Below are 15,819 nucleotides of genomic sequence, written 5' to 3'. Positions count from 1 at the left end.
AAAAAAATATGGCAAATGGGCATGCTGGCAGTTGACTCCAAAGGTATCTTCCTGTGGGATACGAGTACTTAAAGTTTTGAAGTCTTTATCTAGGTTGGAATGGAAGTCAAGTCAATGAGAAACAGTAAGTCTTTTCATCTCTCTCCCTTGTGGCGTGTCCTCCTTGTGTGATATGAGCCTTCTGAAGAGCAGCTCTCCAGAGTAGCTGGCTGAGCCTGCTCCCCCTCCCTTTCACCAGACTCCAGCGGTTACCTTTCCCTTCCCTCACTAAGCCAGGAGTACATGTTGTAGGCCATTAGAAGAACTATTGTTTGAACTGCTGAGTGCAAACACAGTCCTGCAAAGAGCAGATGTAGACTTTATGTATTAATGTGTATCACTGGCAACAGCCTTACACTGTGTAAGCTCATGGAGAGGGCTACTGTTCCTTAGCTCAACACTGACATTTTAAATGTTGGTTTCACAGATACCTCCTCCTCTCTCCCCCTAGCAGACACCAGTATCTGTGGCTCTATGCAAAATGTTTATTTCTAGGATTTGCCTGAGGCTTTGACACCCACCCATATTTACCACAGAAGATCCTAGGACAAGGAACTCTGCTACTGCTTCTGCTACTGGTTAGCCTGGTCAGAAGACAAACTAGTCAGAAGAAATGGAGAAAAAACCTCTTCATTTCCCATGCTGGAATTGCAGAGATGCTCCTTGGTACGTGATGTAAGGAGTCTGCTTGTGTTGGGACAGTGGTGATACTCTTGTGCCCGTAGATGGAGGAAGAAGAAGAAAGGAAACAGGAATCGGTTCTCTTCCTCGCTCTCTCTGCCCTTTCCATTATTTTTTACCAAAAACCCTCTGGTTTTGAGGATGGGAAAAATCACCATTAGTAAAAGACAAGTAAAAGAAAAAAAGAGGGAATAATACGTGACTGATCTTTATATTGTAATATAGAGATCTGTCTTCCATCTCCAGGGGCAGCTGGCAGGAATACAGGGCAGATATCCTTCACCCCTCTTTGTATTCACATTCAGTTGCTAAGCTCTGCCATTTTAAGTAGGTCAAGCAGAATGACACAGCAGTTATATTTTCTTCTCTGGCAGCCAAGGAAGAATACTTCTTTCTCGCTAGGTAGCTGAGCTCTGTTTCCATAACGTTGTTCCCTAGAGTCTGGTAATCAAATGTGGCATTCGGGGGGAGAGGAATTGTAGATTTCACAGGAAAACTATAGGCTTTTGTGGGTTTATTTTGTCCCCTTTCAAGTTTATCAGCAGGCTGCACTGCCACAGAAGGCTGAACACATCAAAACAACACTCTGTGTACTCCTTCTTGGTGAGAGTCACATCCACACTTCTCTTAACCACCAGACTCTTACATCTGTTTCTGACATTTTTTTATTTCAGGCTAGATGGTGCTTTAGTTTGCCACTTTTACATGCAAGCCTCTGGCAGGTTTGCCAACGTGAAAGCTAATGTGTAGGAAAAAATAGTCGTCTACCACTCAACAGCATCATGCTAAAACTGTGTTTTTCCATCTTGGTAATCAGATGATTTTCTGCTCCTAAGTATATAATGTAATAAAAATGCTTGCAGTCAAGTAATAAATACCTCACACACAAACCTCTTGTGATATTTTTAAACTTGGATTAATAGTTCTCTGTATAAGTAATATGGGCACAAGTCCATGCATATGTTTGGTACCTGTCTGATACCACAAATTACTTGGCGTGAACAATTTCCATTGTTGGAGAGTGTACAGTCATTCAGAACTGGTGACTTCTGGTCTTCCATTCTCAAATAGACTTTTGCTGAAATTATAAAGTTTCCTTTGTAAAAGTTTGCTGTTAACCCCGTTGTACCCCAAAAGGACAATTCTTGTTCAAGCAGCAAGGCAGAGTTCTCTCCCTTCTGAAAACTTCACCTTTCATTTGAAGGTCTGTTGCTTTTTCAGCTTCTGCCTCCTGTTTTGCATTGATTCCTAACATTCAAAGGGCTTTTTTTTTTTTTTTTTTTCTGATTAAGAATAATGATGTTACTGTTAGAGGGGCTTTTGAAAACAGTAGAGGTCTGATGTTAGAAAGGTAATGCCTTTTCAGCTCTAGATTTGGGGTAAGAAGGAAAATTAAATCCATTCAGATTTATGCTCCAGTGAGCATTCACATTTCAGTTAGAAACAGGTTGGATGTGTTCCCTACACATGTGTTAATTTCTATATAAGTTTGTGAAAAGAAGGTTTGTGACTACTTAATATGTAATTCGGTCTCCTCTGAATAATCCATGTTGGCCTTTTACACCATGTAAGTATAGGAATCCAGAATGGCAATGGGACCACATTTCTGCAGTTTCTTGAGCATTATTGAATCTCTCTGTCCTAGTCTGGACTATTGGACTTCTAGTGTCCTCTGCTGAGTGCTTTGTTAATGCAGAATGTGAGAGAAATTAGTCCAGAAAATTAGATGTCATCTTTTTCCACTAAAAAAAGGTATGAAGTATCTGTAAAACCTTATTTTTTAATGTAAAACTTGAAGCTTCATATAGCACCCCAAGTGAGGGCTTAGTTAAGTTTTGATTAAGGTTTGATTTAGGGCTCTGTGAATAAAACTAAATATCCCACATTGGTTGTAATACATTAAGACATAATTTGTGATTCATCTGAAAGCACATTTTTGTTCAGTGTGTGTTCATTGGGGATGAGTTAATGTTCCAGGGAGAGCTTTAAATTTTGCACTTGCAAAATAATTTTGCTTAGATTCTCTCTGCCTATCTTTGATTCCTGTGTTTCTCTCCCACACCTTTGACATCTGTCAGCATCAAAAAGCAATTCCCACACATCCAGGTGGAGGAGAATCCAGAAGAGATCCCATTTGCAGTTTTTGTAGTGTGGCAGCAGTTCAGGGGATCCTTCTGTTTGCCCTGCTAGCTGTCTGAGTGTGATGTTCCCTTTTCCTTCAAACAATTAGTCACCAGAAATTGGAAAGGAAATTTCCAAGTGACTCAACAGTTGGAAGTGTTAATGGCTCCCTTGACAAGTTGTTGTTCAGTTGTTCAGTGTGGTCCCCCAGAGCAGCTTTTGATATACTTCAGAGGATTTTATATTCAGCAGGCAATAAATATCATTAGTAAAATTATGTGTGGTCACATACTTGATCCTGGTTGATGCTGCCTTCAGCTATTGCTCAGATTGGTTATACCCACTGTAGAAATAAATAGCAGCACAGAAATCAAAGCACAGCTTCCATGAGAACTTTCTGTCTTTAGTGAAAATGGGCGACAGCTGATGTTCAGTAAATGTGAGTTCAAATTGTAATTGAAGGTGTGTAGGTAATTCTAACATGTTAACATAACCTTCATTTTACTAACTCTTCCCATTTCTGAGGAAGCCTAGAGCAAAAAACAGCCTATTCACAAGGTAAGAAGGAATGGCAGCTTCCTGTGGTACACCAGAGCCCCACTAGGACTGAGGGTGCCTCGGGCTGGCTTTCAGACTTGTTTTGCCTTCATAAATAAAAGAATGTGGTGCACTGCACGAGGAAAGGAAAGGCATACTCTGCTCTTGTTTCCTCAGCTGAGACATGCTGCAGCTTAGGTGGAATGTCAGGCAAAACCAGTCAGCTGGCAATAAGGTTTGTTAGTGACGCCAAATCCTGACTGCAGTTCGTACTCAAAGCTGCAGAGTAGGATGCCCTGTGATTTGGTTATGTCCCAGTTACAATACAATAGAGGAAATGAGTGTACGTACAAATGTTGTGATATACCAGCTGTTAATAGATACGTAAGCTAAACTCTTTGTCTTGTACGGCTACCACTAAAGACAAATTCCAAAATAATATTCATAGTGGTTTCTCTTATAATCCATATAATAAGAGGGTAGGCCTTTTTGTGTTTTGAACTGCTAGAACAATTTCTAAGACATATGTGTAGAAATATATGCATTAGAGGTTGTAGAGATGTCCTAGTTTTGGCTGGGATACAGTTAATTTCCCTATTAGTAGCTGATACAGTGCTGTATTTTGGATTTAATATGAGAGTAATGTTGATAACACACTGATGTTTTAATTGCTGCTAAGTAGAGCTTACTCAGTGTCAAGAACTTTTCAGTTTCCCATGCTCTGCCAGTGAGCAGGTCCACAGGAAGCTGGGAGGGAACAGAGCCAGGACAGCTGACCCGAACTAGCCAAAAAGATGCTCCATACCATAGAACATCATGCTCAGTATGTAAACGGGGGGGGGGAGCTGGCTGCAGATCACTGCTTGGGGACTGTCTGGGCATCCGTCAGTGGGGTGGTGAGCAATTGCATTGTGCTTGTCTTGGTTTTTTTCACTTGGATTTTATTTCTCTCTCTCCCTTTCCTCTTCTTTGCAATTACTATTGTCTTAACATTGTTTTCAAAATTTATTTCCATTATTAAACTGTTCTTATCTCAACCCACGGGTTTTACTTTTTTCTGATTCTCCTCCCGATCCCAGTGTGGGGCAGGAGATTGTCTTAACATTGTTTTCAAAATTTATTTCAATTATTAAACTGTTCTTATCTCAACCCACGGGTTTTACTTTTTTCTGATTCTCCTCCCGATCCCAGTGTGGGGCAGGAGGGGGAGTGAGCGAGTGGCTGAGTGGTACTTTGTTACTGGCTGGGGTTAAACCACAAGGGATGTGTTGAAGACCTTGTATTTTAGAAGCTATAGTAAAAATAAATAAATTTTTAAAAAATCACGATCTAGCTAGGTTAATGGGTCTGCCAAAGCAAAACCCAACCACCTAAGCCCTCCCCCCCGCCTTCCATAGTACCTGTATAAACTGTGCTCCTTTAAACATTGAAGATTTTTTAGTAGAATATTCAAAATGTAATTATTTTGTCAGTTGCACTACACTTAACTGGTTTAGAATATTCTGTGTTTGTCATAATAACCTTAAAACTACATGTTAGGATTCAAAACTGGGGATGAATAGGACTCCAGTTTTAGGGTTAAAAGCCAAATAATTGAGGTAGTTTTATTTTTACAGTGCTGCAGTAAGAACTAGTCAGTGGGATCTGGAAGGAGGAGAAATGGTTTGTATTTTAAGTGAATTGAATATCAAGTGAAGTATGTTGTAACTGCCCATAAAATTCTAAATGTAAGATACAGATTTCATACCATTTTTAAAATCCCCAAACCAACTGTTCGTAGAAGTTGGATGAAGACAATAATTGTCACTCATTCTAAATTGTAATTTTGTGTTATGTTCACTTCCATTTTATCCTTTTTTGTAGCAAAACCCACAAAAACATGTCAGTATGAGTGAACACTACGAACAGCCTCTTCCTATATTTTTTAAAGGCTGGTAACCTTTTGAAACATTTTACTTATTGAATTTCCTGGGAGATCATTTACCACCCTTTTCTTATAACAAATACCTTAGCTTTTGTGTGAAAAAGCTTTTGTTTTAAGGAGCTGCTATGGAATTACATTTATCAAATCTGTTCTGAGTGTTTATGGTCTTGCAGTCCTAAATGGCCATTCCAAAGGCAGCCTGGGGAAGTTGATGGCCTTTTGTATTCATCAAAATTGTCTGCTCTGCCAGGACAGGACTGGCTTGTGCTTTTCGCAAGTTATGAGGCTGCCTCTCACCACCTCACTGCTCCACAGTCAGACACAGTTACAGGCAGGGACTCTGTGGGTTGCTTGAGATCTGGCTTCTTCAACTCTCCTGTTGGCAGAGCGCAAGATGACATGTATTTAATACTTTACAACTTCACAAGTCTGTTGATGCTTTACACCAACAATGATCTGTTAATGATAGCAAAGGCTTTTGAGCCAGAATGGACCTCAAGAAATAGATTGCCCTGTAAAAGAATATAATGAATTGACTGATCCACCACTCAAAATATGAAGAATTAAGGAGAAGGCTTGAATGACCTGACGTGTAGACCATGATGTACTAGAGAGACAGTTTGCCAACAGTTCTTCCACTAGACTCGCTAGTACTCCCAAATTTCCACTCCATCTACTATTTGGTGTATGGTGGACTTCCACAACAAAGACCAGTATAACCAGTATTAATGATATTGGCTGTTCATATAAATCAGGAATTTTGGAACAGGTGATTTTTTTGTGAGTATGCTTGCTCTCAGGAATAACTGTAATATGAGATAGTCCCCCCCTAAAAGGGAAACAAATTATGAATAAAATACAGGATTCCATGTGGCATGAGCACATTAAACATTCTTTTTGTCTTGACTTTCAGAATTTCTTTTTCTTTGACATATGCTAAATAGCTGTGTATGACGTTCTGTTGTAATTTCCTTCAATACCAAATCTTAATTTATTATTTTGAAACTGCTTTTAAGGGTTATAATTGTATGATTCTGCATTTCCCATAATAATCTACTTCACCTTACTTGGTGGAAACATATAGTTAGGCTTAATTACTGCTAGCTGATAAGATGGTGCTATAAAAGAATGATGCTTAAAATAGTCTTAGTCTAATCATGACACTAATGAAGTTCAGTTTAAAACATTTTATTTTATTCATTGTAGCATGTCAGTAAGTAATGTTGAAAGTAGAGACAATATGATTTTTTGCATCATGAATAATTAATGTTAGTTATTCTAAATACAAGTTTATTAATGTTGTTGATGTATTTGAAGGTGGCATGGTTTACTTCTTACATCTTTAGAATTTAGGTTATGGAAACTTCCTAAGCTTGTAATGGTCTGAATTTGCCACTGACTCCAAGTAGTTCAGAGCTTCAATTCTAATGAGGTCAGTGAGCATGGCAGATATTTATTAGCACAGTATGTGAATTAGGCCATACTTTCAGGTTGTTATTTCAACAACCTAATTATATCTGGGTTTGATATTCCAATTTACTAACTAACACTGACTCCTGTAATGGATAGTATGCAGACAAACTGCTGCTTCTGACAGGACCGTTGAGAGCAACAAGCCTGGTAGCTCAGGCATCCGTGAAAGCAGCCTGACTGATGAGTAAAGGGCAAGAAAAAGAGAAAAAAAAAGAAAAAAGAAAAGAAATGAAGGGAAAGTTACTGTTACAAGAAAAAATGCCACGATGCCTTACCGTGTTGTTTTCTACTGTTCTAAAAACAGCACTGTTCTGTATCAGGTCTCACCATCTGCAGTCTTCAGGTTAGTGCTTTTTATATGTTTATGCAGTCTGAGCTATTCCCAGTAAATTTAGCTGTGCTACTCTTTCCGACTAGAAAATAATAAAACTATAGTAGATAAGAGTTATAATCAGTTTAAAGTATGTGTTTCCATTTTCTAGCTTATCTGAAAAGTTAACGCTGAGCAATTTAACTTTAGAGATGGCTGGGAATTTTTCAATATTCATCAGAAGATAACAGTTTTAATGCCGAAGGACTTTATAGGAATGGATTGCTTGTGATTAATATCTCAATGCCAAAATCTTCCATTTTATTCAGTTTTGAGATTGTTAAAGTTATAGCTTGACATTTTTGAAACGAATCCAGCTTTATGTTGAAATATGTTTAATTTTGAAGCCACGTAAACTATAATAAGCATTGAAAATTATCAGAATGAAACCTAGAACTTTTGAAATAATTGACATAAAATAGTTTCTTTACCTGATTTTTAAAATATCTTTTTGCATGAACCTTTGAGATTTTTTTTTTCTTTTCATCCCAATTTGGGAAAGGACCATTCCTGGTAATCGGTTCTGCACTGGAAAATTAGTGAGTTTTTACTAATGTTATTTGTATCTAATGTATCTGTATTCTTCTGGCTGTTCTCTATACTCCTTTTACTGCTTTTTTGTCATGTCCTTTAGAGACTATCTCCTTGCTCTGTACCATGGGGGTGCTGCAGAGTGTTCTGTACCTCATCTCAGCCTCTTCACCATCTCTGTCTCTGGGCAGTCCTTGCACATTGATTAAAGCCTTCAAGTTCTCCAATACCTATTTTTACTGTCAAGTAATCAACTCTATTGCTGGCTGCATTTGGCTTAATCTTCTCTAAACTTCCACTATGACTTTTCTCAAATACTGTGGAGATCTAGGATACAAGTAGCTGAGCAGTGCATGCCGCATGCTAGCATACAGGAGCATCTGCATTACATGGGATGCATTGTTTGGAGCTGGATGCTAGGACATCTGGAGGGAAGCATATGAGAGGCTCAGCTTTTTTGTGGTTTGAACTGAGAGGAATCTTGCACAGGAGTGAGCTGCTCCGGGGGGTCACACCTTGGAACAGCTGAGCTGATCTAGCAGTTTGCTGCCTTCTGCTGCCTGTGGCCTTGGGTACCTGATCCTGACTACTTCCTTGCACTGCATCTGTTGCTGGTCTGATCCCTCCTGAGCTGACTTAGCTCACCAAGCCAGCAGAAAAACAACCCAGCTGAGAGGAAGAGAAAAGGTGGTAGGAGTGTTAGATTGCCTCAGCCAGCTGATGGAGCATCAACCTCAGATATGCAGTGGGAATCATGAATGGACTGCCTTACAGCATCTTTGAGACATATCACCTCATGACTCCTGCTGAGTTCTTCCAACACTCTTAACTTTAGCAGAGAATGATGTTTAGCGCATCATCTTTAAAAGCCTGCTAAAAGCTCATCTGTCATAGCAGTCAAGTTACCTTTCTTCTCTTTTTATGTCTTTCACATCCTATTCTCATCATATCTATCCTGCCTTACTTGCTGCCAAAGTATCAAGATTCTTGTTTCTGATTAACCTGTGATACAGGCATTCTTTAAAACACTCATTAAATTCTTGGTTGGCAACAATTATATCTTGTTTATCCTGCTGTTCATGTTTGGGCGGGATGTGAACTTAATTCAGGAATTAACGTGTTAAAGTTCTTCCAGTCTCTCCTTAAAACTGTTTCTCAGGATGCTTGTATGGTTAATGCAATGCTGGATTGAGCTCATCTCAAGAGCTTGTACAGGAATATACACAGTATGGGAAACAGGAGGAATTACAGGGTGTGTGGTTGCCTAAAGGGGTATAGTGAAATCTCCAGCCTGAATTTACAGGACAAGGCCCAAAGAAACCCAACCTAACTGCAAATTTGGACCTGATTTTAAATTGGCAATGGATTATATTACTTCTAGAGTAATCACTTTAAATATAGCAGCCAACATCTGGGGGAAATGATAGAAAACAAAAAAAATAAAGTACGGAGCCAAAGTTTGTAACGAAAGGTATCTCCGTGACACTTTTGGGAGACAGCTTTAAAAAGGTCTGTTGTTACTGTCCACCAGCTTCAACACAGCAATAGCAGTTTACCCTAAGGCTGTACTTCCTTAGCTGTGTATTCGTGTGCCTTGGACTGGGAAGTGGTCAGGGGGATTGTGCAGTCTGGGCAGTGATCCATCCGCATGAACAACGCACGGGGTGTACCCGAGTGCCCCAGGAGCGTCTAAGCCTGCACTTCTCCACATGTGATTGCGTCAATACTTCGACAATGTTTTCAGTTGCACAGGACATAACTGAGTAATTTCTAAGGGAAGGGCCAAAGAAAGAAGGAACTGAAAGCTATGGGAGAGGCCTTCTAAAGTGATGCCACGAGGCCTGCTCTAGATGTTGCAACCTGTGGAAAATAAGGTGGCAGCAAGGCAAGACAGGGGAAAGACTTCAATATATGTGGAGCAACATGAGTTCCGTGAGCAGCTTCATCTATTCCGGGGGAGCTAGTCGTGCTGTTGGTAACACAAAGGTGTATGGGGCTGCTGCTGTATTCTGGCTCTGCTGTAACTGCTCCTCCGAAAATCTAGTTTGATCTTTTGTGTCTTACAGATGCTAAAGTCAAACACGTAATAATTACAATATATTTTTTACTTCCTGCTGTCTGATATTGGTTTTGTTATTACAAAATGTTGCAATATTCTCTGTGAGTTCTCTGAAGTCTTAGTAGTGAAAGCATGAATCGAGATAGCATCAAAACAGGAAGTGGAATAATTGCTTAAAAGTGCATGACGTCTGTAAGGGTGAGTGACATGGTTGTTACTTAACATCTGGCCCAGTAAATGGCATGTATTGCAGTAAGTGGCAAAAGTGCAGTAGTTAGTGGTGAGGGTACATTGTTTTACCGTCGACTGCTGAGGTTCTGTTGTACAAAAGAATGAAAGAGAGCTTATGTATAGTCTTGATAAAATATGTCTTGAAACATACCTTTTAAATGATTTTTTAGCATAATTTTTTTAACCTTGTAGTTATACAATTTTCTCTTAATTATTCCTTTCCTGTTCCCACAGTCTGACCTTTTTCTTACCCAGTCCTTCTCAAAGCACGTTCTGATCAGTACACACAGTGCAGACCCCATTGTCTGCTGCAGCCAGCTGATACTCACTATCATTCTTTCAGCTTCATCTTTTCCTTGGAGGCTTCCTTTCTGTTTGCCTTTCATCATGTTCATTCATTTTTCTCTCTTTTCTCTGGGGAAGCCTATAAAGATGTAGTAAGAGATACAGGATAACTTTCTTCAAGTAGATAATGAATATCTGGCTTGCTTGGTAAGTGGAACAAGAAAAAAGTAAGTTTTGATACATCAGAATGCATCTGGTAAAGTCTTACCGCAACAAGAAAAAGCATCCACCTGTACTTCTGGGAGCAATGGTCAGCCCTCAGCTCCCTCACTAATAAGTCTGGCTTCAGCTAAATGAATTTCATGTTCCACCACTGTGTTTTATCATTCTCTTAGGTTAACTAAAACCATTGCTTTTGTGGCTGCTGTGCTCAAGGATGTTATAGAACTTTATACTTTGGCCTGAGTCAAAGATTGCAGTTAACTATGGAGATGATGGTGAAGAAAAGTCAAACTCTTTGTCTGCATCGTTCAGTCTTACCTTGAATTATTTGTATGTTGCTAGAAACACAGACAGATCTGCTGTCTCTTCACTAATCTGCTCTTTTATGTGATTCCCAAATTTTCTTCCCAATAGACAACCATCTGGAGATTTCTTAAGTATTTTTTGTAAAAATATGTTAAAACCTATAGATCATTTTTTGCAGCCCTACTACAGTATTCTTTTAATGGAAAAAAAGGTGGAATTATTCAATCAAGTGATCGGCATACTTGTGCTGATATATATGTTCATCTATATGATAACCAGGGAAAGAACTAGAAGATAATTTGCAAAGCTAATCCTGGAAATTCCTTATTTTTCTTTGTATAGAATATTTTTCCAATACTTCAGGTTCTAATGGTTTCCCAAAATTTTTCCTGCTTTGGAGGAAATGCTTTATTTTGCTGAGCTTATGATTTCCGTCATTGCAGGTAGATTAGCAAACATGTTCACTGAGACTGTTTGACAGAGTTCTCTCAGCTTGTGAGAAGTGGGTTGCAAAAAAGAGGAAAGCATGTCTCAGACCTGCTGTGGACAGTTTTCACGGAGTCAGGGGATGTGGGTTGTCCTCCCCAAAATAAGGCTGTGGATTTGGAGTCTATAATGAGGCTGACAGTAGGGTTGCTGCCTTATGCTGACACTGGATGATGGGTAGGAACTGAGAAATATCTGTTTAGTGGAGAAGGAATTAAGAGTAAAAAGTTTCTACCAGTGTCTTCACCTCTCTTAGGAAGAGGAAAGGGTCTGTCAAGGTGTCTGCCCCTACCAGGGAGAAGCTACCAGCCCTTTGTTGCTGCAGAGCAGTCAGGGTGCTGACTGGTCAGCGGTGAATATCAGCTTAAGATACTACTTCCTATTAAGTTAGAATTTTAATCTGTGCTCACTTTTCAACACACATAACCAGTTTACTGCTGGTGTGAGGAGGTGAGACCCCATTGGCTTCTATGAACTGACCTATGCTTATGCTGTTGGTGAATTGGGCAAAATATATTCATTCTGGCTCGATCACAGAACCTTTGATTAAATTATGCTTTTCTCTATTTTCTCATGAAGGGCTCACGGTCATGTAGAAATAGCTTGTAACAACACTGAAACATAAATTACTTGATGAACTACTTAGTACTGTTCACTTAATGCATGATAATCCTGTGAACATGTTAACGAGCAGCAGTTTTCTGATGATTGAACTGCTTTAAAATGTCTTTATACTCATATGTCATTAGAATGAACTTGGCACTTCTAAAACATCCATTATTCATCATGTTCCAGTGTTGCTCTTGACTGTGTATCACTTTAATTTCACTCAACAAAGCAATCTATTCAATACAATAGTTTGAAACATGTTTTCTGTATCGGAAAAACCCTGGTTAAATATACAGTGTTACTTATCTTTACAAGTATAGTAGAGCAAAAAGTAACATCCCAAGTTGTAATTGCATACTTAGTGCATTTGAATATGCTACATAGACTAAGTGAAGGTTTTAAGAAAAACTTCTGTTGAACTCGAGTTTGTTAGCTGGGGAGGCAGGATAGGTAAAACACCTTGATGAAAGCACAAGGTTGACTTTTCTTTCTGAAATAGTTCAGCAAACATTTTCTCAGTAATCCCTTTTCACATGTATTTATTGTCCTGATCACTGAACAAGCATTACTGTAATTATGAATACTTCTTAAAATTTTTTTTAACGGTGCCTACAGAATTACAGGATGGTTATGGTTCAAAGGGACAGACCTCTGGAAATCATCTAGTCCAGCCCCCTGCTAAAGCAGGTTCATCTAGAGCAGGTTGCGCAGGATCGCGTCCAGGCAAGTTTTGAATGTCTGCAGGGAAGGAGACTCCACAGCCTCTCTGGGCAACTTGTTCCACTGCTCTGTCACCCTCAAAGTCAAGAAGCTCTTCCTCACATTCAGGTGGAACTCCCTGTGCTGCAGTTTGTGCCTGTTGCCCCTTGTCCTGTCACTGGGCACCACTGAAAAGAGCCTGGCCCTGTCCTCTGGACACCTGCCCTTAAGATACTTGTATGCGTCAGTAGGATCCCCTCTCAGCCTTCTCTTCTGCAGGCTGAAGCGGCCCAGCTCTCTCAGCCTTTCCTCATCAGGGACACGCTCCAGTCCCCTCATCATTTTCATAGCCCTCTGCTGGACCCTCTCCAGCGGTTCCCTGTATCTCCTGAACTGGTTTCCTGCTGCTCCAAGGTTTTTTTGATTTTACAAGTCCTGGATCCTTTCGTACATTGTGAACCCCATTAAATCCTGCATTAGCTTTGCTCTTTCTTGAATCTCTGTGTTATGGCTGCTGCAGAAGTGGTTCTCACTTCCAGCAAGACCAAGAGGTGTATCTCAGAAAGTATCTGACTGCTGTATGACTTAATATTTGAAGGTTTTTTGACTCATGGGCTGCATGAGCTCCATCTCCTTATAGCGAAAGATGGCTTTTGTCAGAGGAGTTAGATAGAATACCAGCTAAATGGACCACTTGAAAAAGTGTCAACAGATAAGAAACTTCTTTTCAGTGTAGCTAAATGAATTTCCAGTTGAACTAGTGAAATTCTGGTAAATAACAGTTGAGATGGGATAATAATTGCTGTACAAGCCAGAAGTCGTTATTCTCATAGTGCAAGAGTCTTGCAAAACATACACAAATATGCAGTGGCTAAGCTTTTAAACTTCAGATTTTGAAAACCAGTTCTTTATTTTGCTTTAAAAATGCTTATTGGGCTTGCTAGGAAAATATTGAGTTATCACTTATGCTGTACTTATTTCTCACAGATTTTTCATCAACCATGTTTTTAACACATTCTGTTCCAGTCTGTTGCCAAAGTAAGGTGTTAGAGCAGATATGGGAAGTTTTATGAATCCTTTCCTAGTAAACAGTAGAGGTAGGGGGTCCTTGGTTGGTTGTTTTAACTCTTTCAGAAGCTCTTGGTACAACAAAAGTCAACCTATTAATGATTACCATACAGAATTGGTAAAATAATGTAATTGTTAAAATAATGTGAATAAACTATATGTGAAAGAGATGGAACAATTGTGTGTTAGGATGAAGATACTGAAAATGATGGATTTGGAAATATTTAAGTAACCACTGATACCTCTGTGTTTGGCTAAGAATGTTGATGGAATGAGAATAAACTAAGAAACCCAACTGCGGGCTCACTTTTTTACTCCCTGTGAATCACAGTCTTTCTTTATTCATAGCCCAATAAATGTTAGTCTACAATGAGTTAGGAATCAATTGCAGAGAATTCCTACTGAAACATTTCAAAACTAATACAGTTAATATATAGTATTTTTCATCAATCTTTCCTTAATAAATGGCACTATATGGCACATGATATTCAGCGTGTCATCTATAGTAGTATCAAAATTGAGTTAGTTACAAGCTTTTGTACACAATTTTACAGTCAGACTTCTTAAGATATGTTAAGCTTTTCCTTCCAGCTAACCTTGACGGTGTTTTGTGGATATATTGCTGTAGCTTTGGGTACATTTATGTGTAATTCAACCTATGAAAAGCCTTATGTTGTATATGGAAATAATTCTGAACCATTTCATACTGTCAAATTGCTATTTACAGTGCAAATAATCTACAGTTTCTACAAAATGCTGGATGAGGACTTTTAAAAAAAAGCTTAATTAATATGTCTGTATTTCTTTAACACACAGCCCCTGTTCTGCCTGGGGCATATCAGCAAAGCCAGTCCCAAGGATATGGATACATGCACCAGACCAGTATGTCATCCATGAGGTCCATGCATTCACAGCCTCATTCAGCAGGTCTGGTGAGTATTTGATTGAAAGAATGATTTTATTTGGTAAGCAACATTATCAACTATTGTGAAATCACTTAAATATGAGTGAATTGGTTCCCTTGAATTTTATGGTTGGACTATTTGACTGACCTAGTCCTAAATGTAAGTGGTAGTCCTCATGTATAAAAAAGATTAAGTGACTGAGGGCAATGTCAAGAACGTTTATGTCAGAATACATTAAAAAAAAATAGTTTATGATCTCCAGAAGGCAAAGAAATAACTGTATCTCCTACCTGCTTAAAACGAGTAGTAAACACTTGGACAGTATTTCAGCGGCGGAGCTTTCTGTGATGAATTCAGGCTCCTAGTGCTGAATGAAAACCACTGATCTCTTAAGATCACCCTGTTGGTTTAAATTTGTTTCAAATTTTTTTGACTTGCTGATTTTGTACTAGCAGGCTTTGTGCCTATCCATATTACTCATCTCTGCTTGTATAAAGCTAGCTCAGACTCCGTATTGGTGTGCCCTTTCTAATTCAATAGAACAGTCATGCAGCCACTCGTGCCTGATCAAAACCAAGTTATACTACTGGGCTTTCTTAAGAAGCCATGGCTGTATCATGAAGTTCTTAATTGTGGTGGATGGGAACGTAAACCTGGAGTGAATATTTCATTTTAGAAGTAACTGGTTATGGAAGGAGAGCTGAATGGGTCTTCAGCTAGGTTTTTTAGGAAATTGAGCTGCTTTAATGGTTATCACATTTTTTTATCATATCACTGCCTAAAGATTTCATAGTCCAGCTCCAGTAACCTTTTACTTTAAAAATACCAACTTCTAATTTTGAATTTTAAACTATTTTGAATGGTTTTGTATTTATTACCACTATCACCTTTTGAAGAGATGAAGTACTTCATTATGAACAAAACTTAGAGCTTGCTGAGCTGAAAAAAAATGTTTTCAAGATTAGTTGAAACTTGCATTTTTCTTTAAGACTGAAACTATGGCATTTTATATTGTAACGATCATGGTGTTCTGTGAAGTTTGAGTGCTTTCAGGCTTGCCAGGTTCTTGGTTGCTTGGGGGCTGAAGGGGGCTAACTTGCTGGGAAGTCTGGGGCTCATATACCTGCATCTTTGGGTGAGCCAATAACCTGAGAAACTCATTGGACACCTGCATGGTAGCTGTTAGGCAGTTGGTACTGGAATCAACCACTGATTTCCAAGGATATTGCAAGCCACTCGGGGAGCTGACTGCTTTCCAAAAGGGCCTGAGTGC

The 15,819-nt window shown here is 39.1% G+C and overlaps 1 protein-coding gene across 2 annotated transcripts in view; it reads left to right on the top strand.

Moving 5' to 3' along the window:
* NEBL (nebulette) overlaps positions 1 to 15,819 on the top strand; it is a 269,698-nt gene that overhangs the window by 246,453 nt on the left and 7,426 nt on the right. For both annotated transcript variants that reach the window (XM_056336349.1, XM_056336350.1), the window contains one exon: positions 14,458 to 14,573. In XM_056336349.1, coding sequence (XP_056192324.1) covers positions 14,458 to 14,573 — 116 coding nt within the window. The remainder of the gene's footprint in view (positions 1 to 14,457; positions 14,574 to 15,819) is intronic.

This window comes from Falco biarmicus, chromosome 4, assembly GCF_023638135.1.
Source record: "Falco biarmicus isolate bFalBia1 chromosome 4, bFalBia1.pri, whole genome shotgun sequence".
Classification (NCBI taxonomy): Eukaryota; Metazoa; Chordata; class Aves; order Falconiformes; family Falconidae; genus Falco; species Falco biarmicus.
The sequence above is the reverse complement of the archived record's forward strand: the minus strand, read 5'-3'. Positions and strand labels throughout refer to the sequence as shown.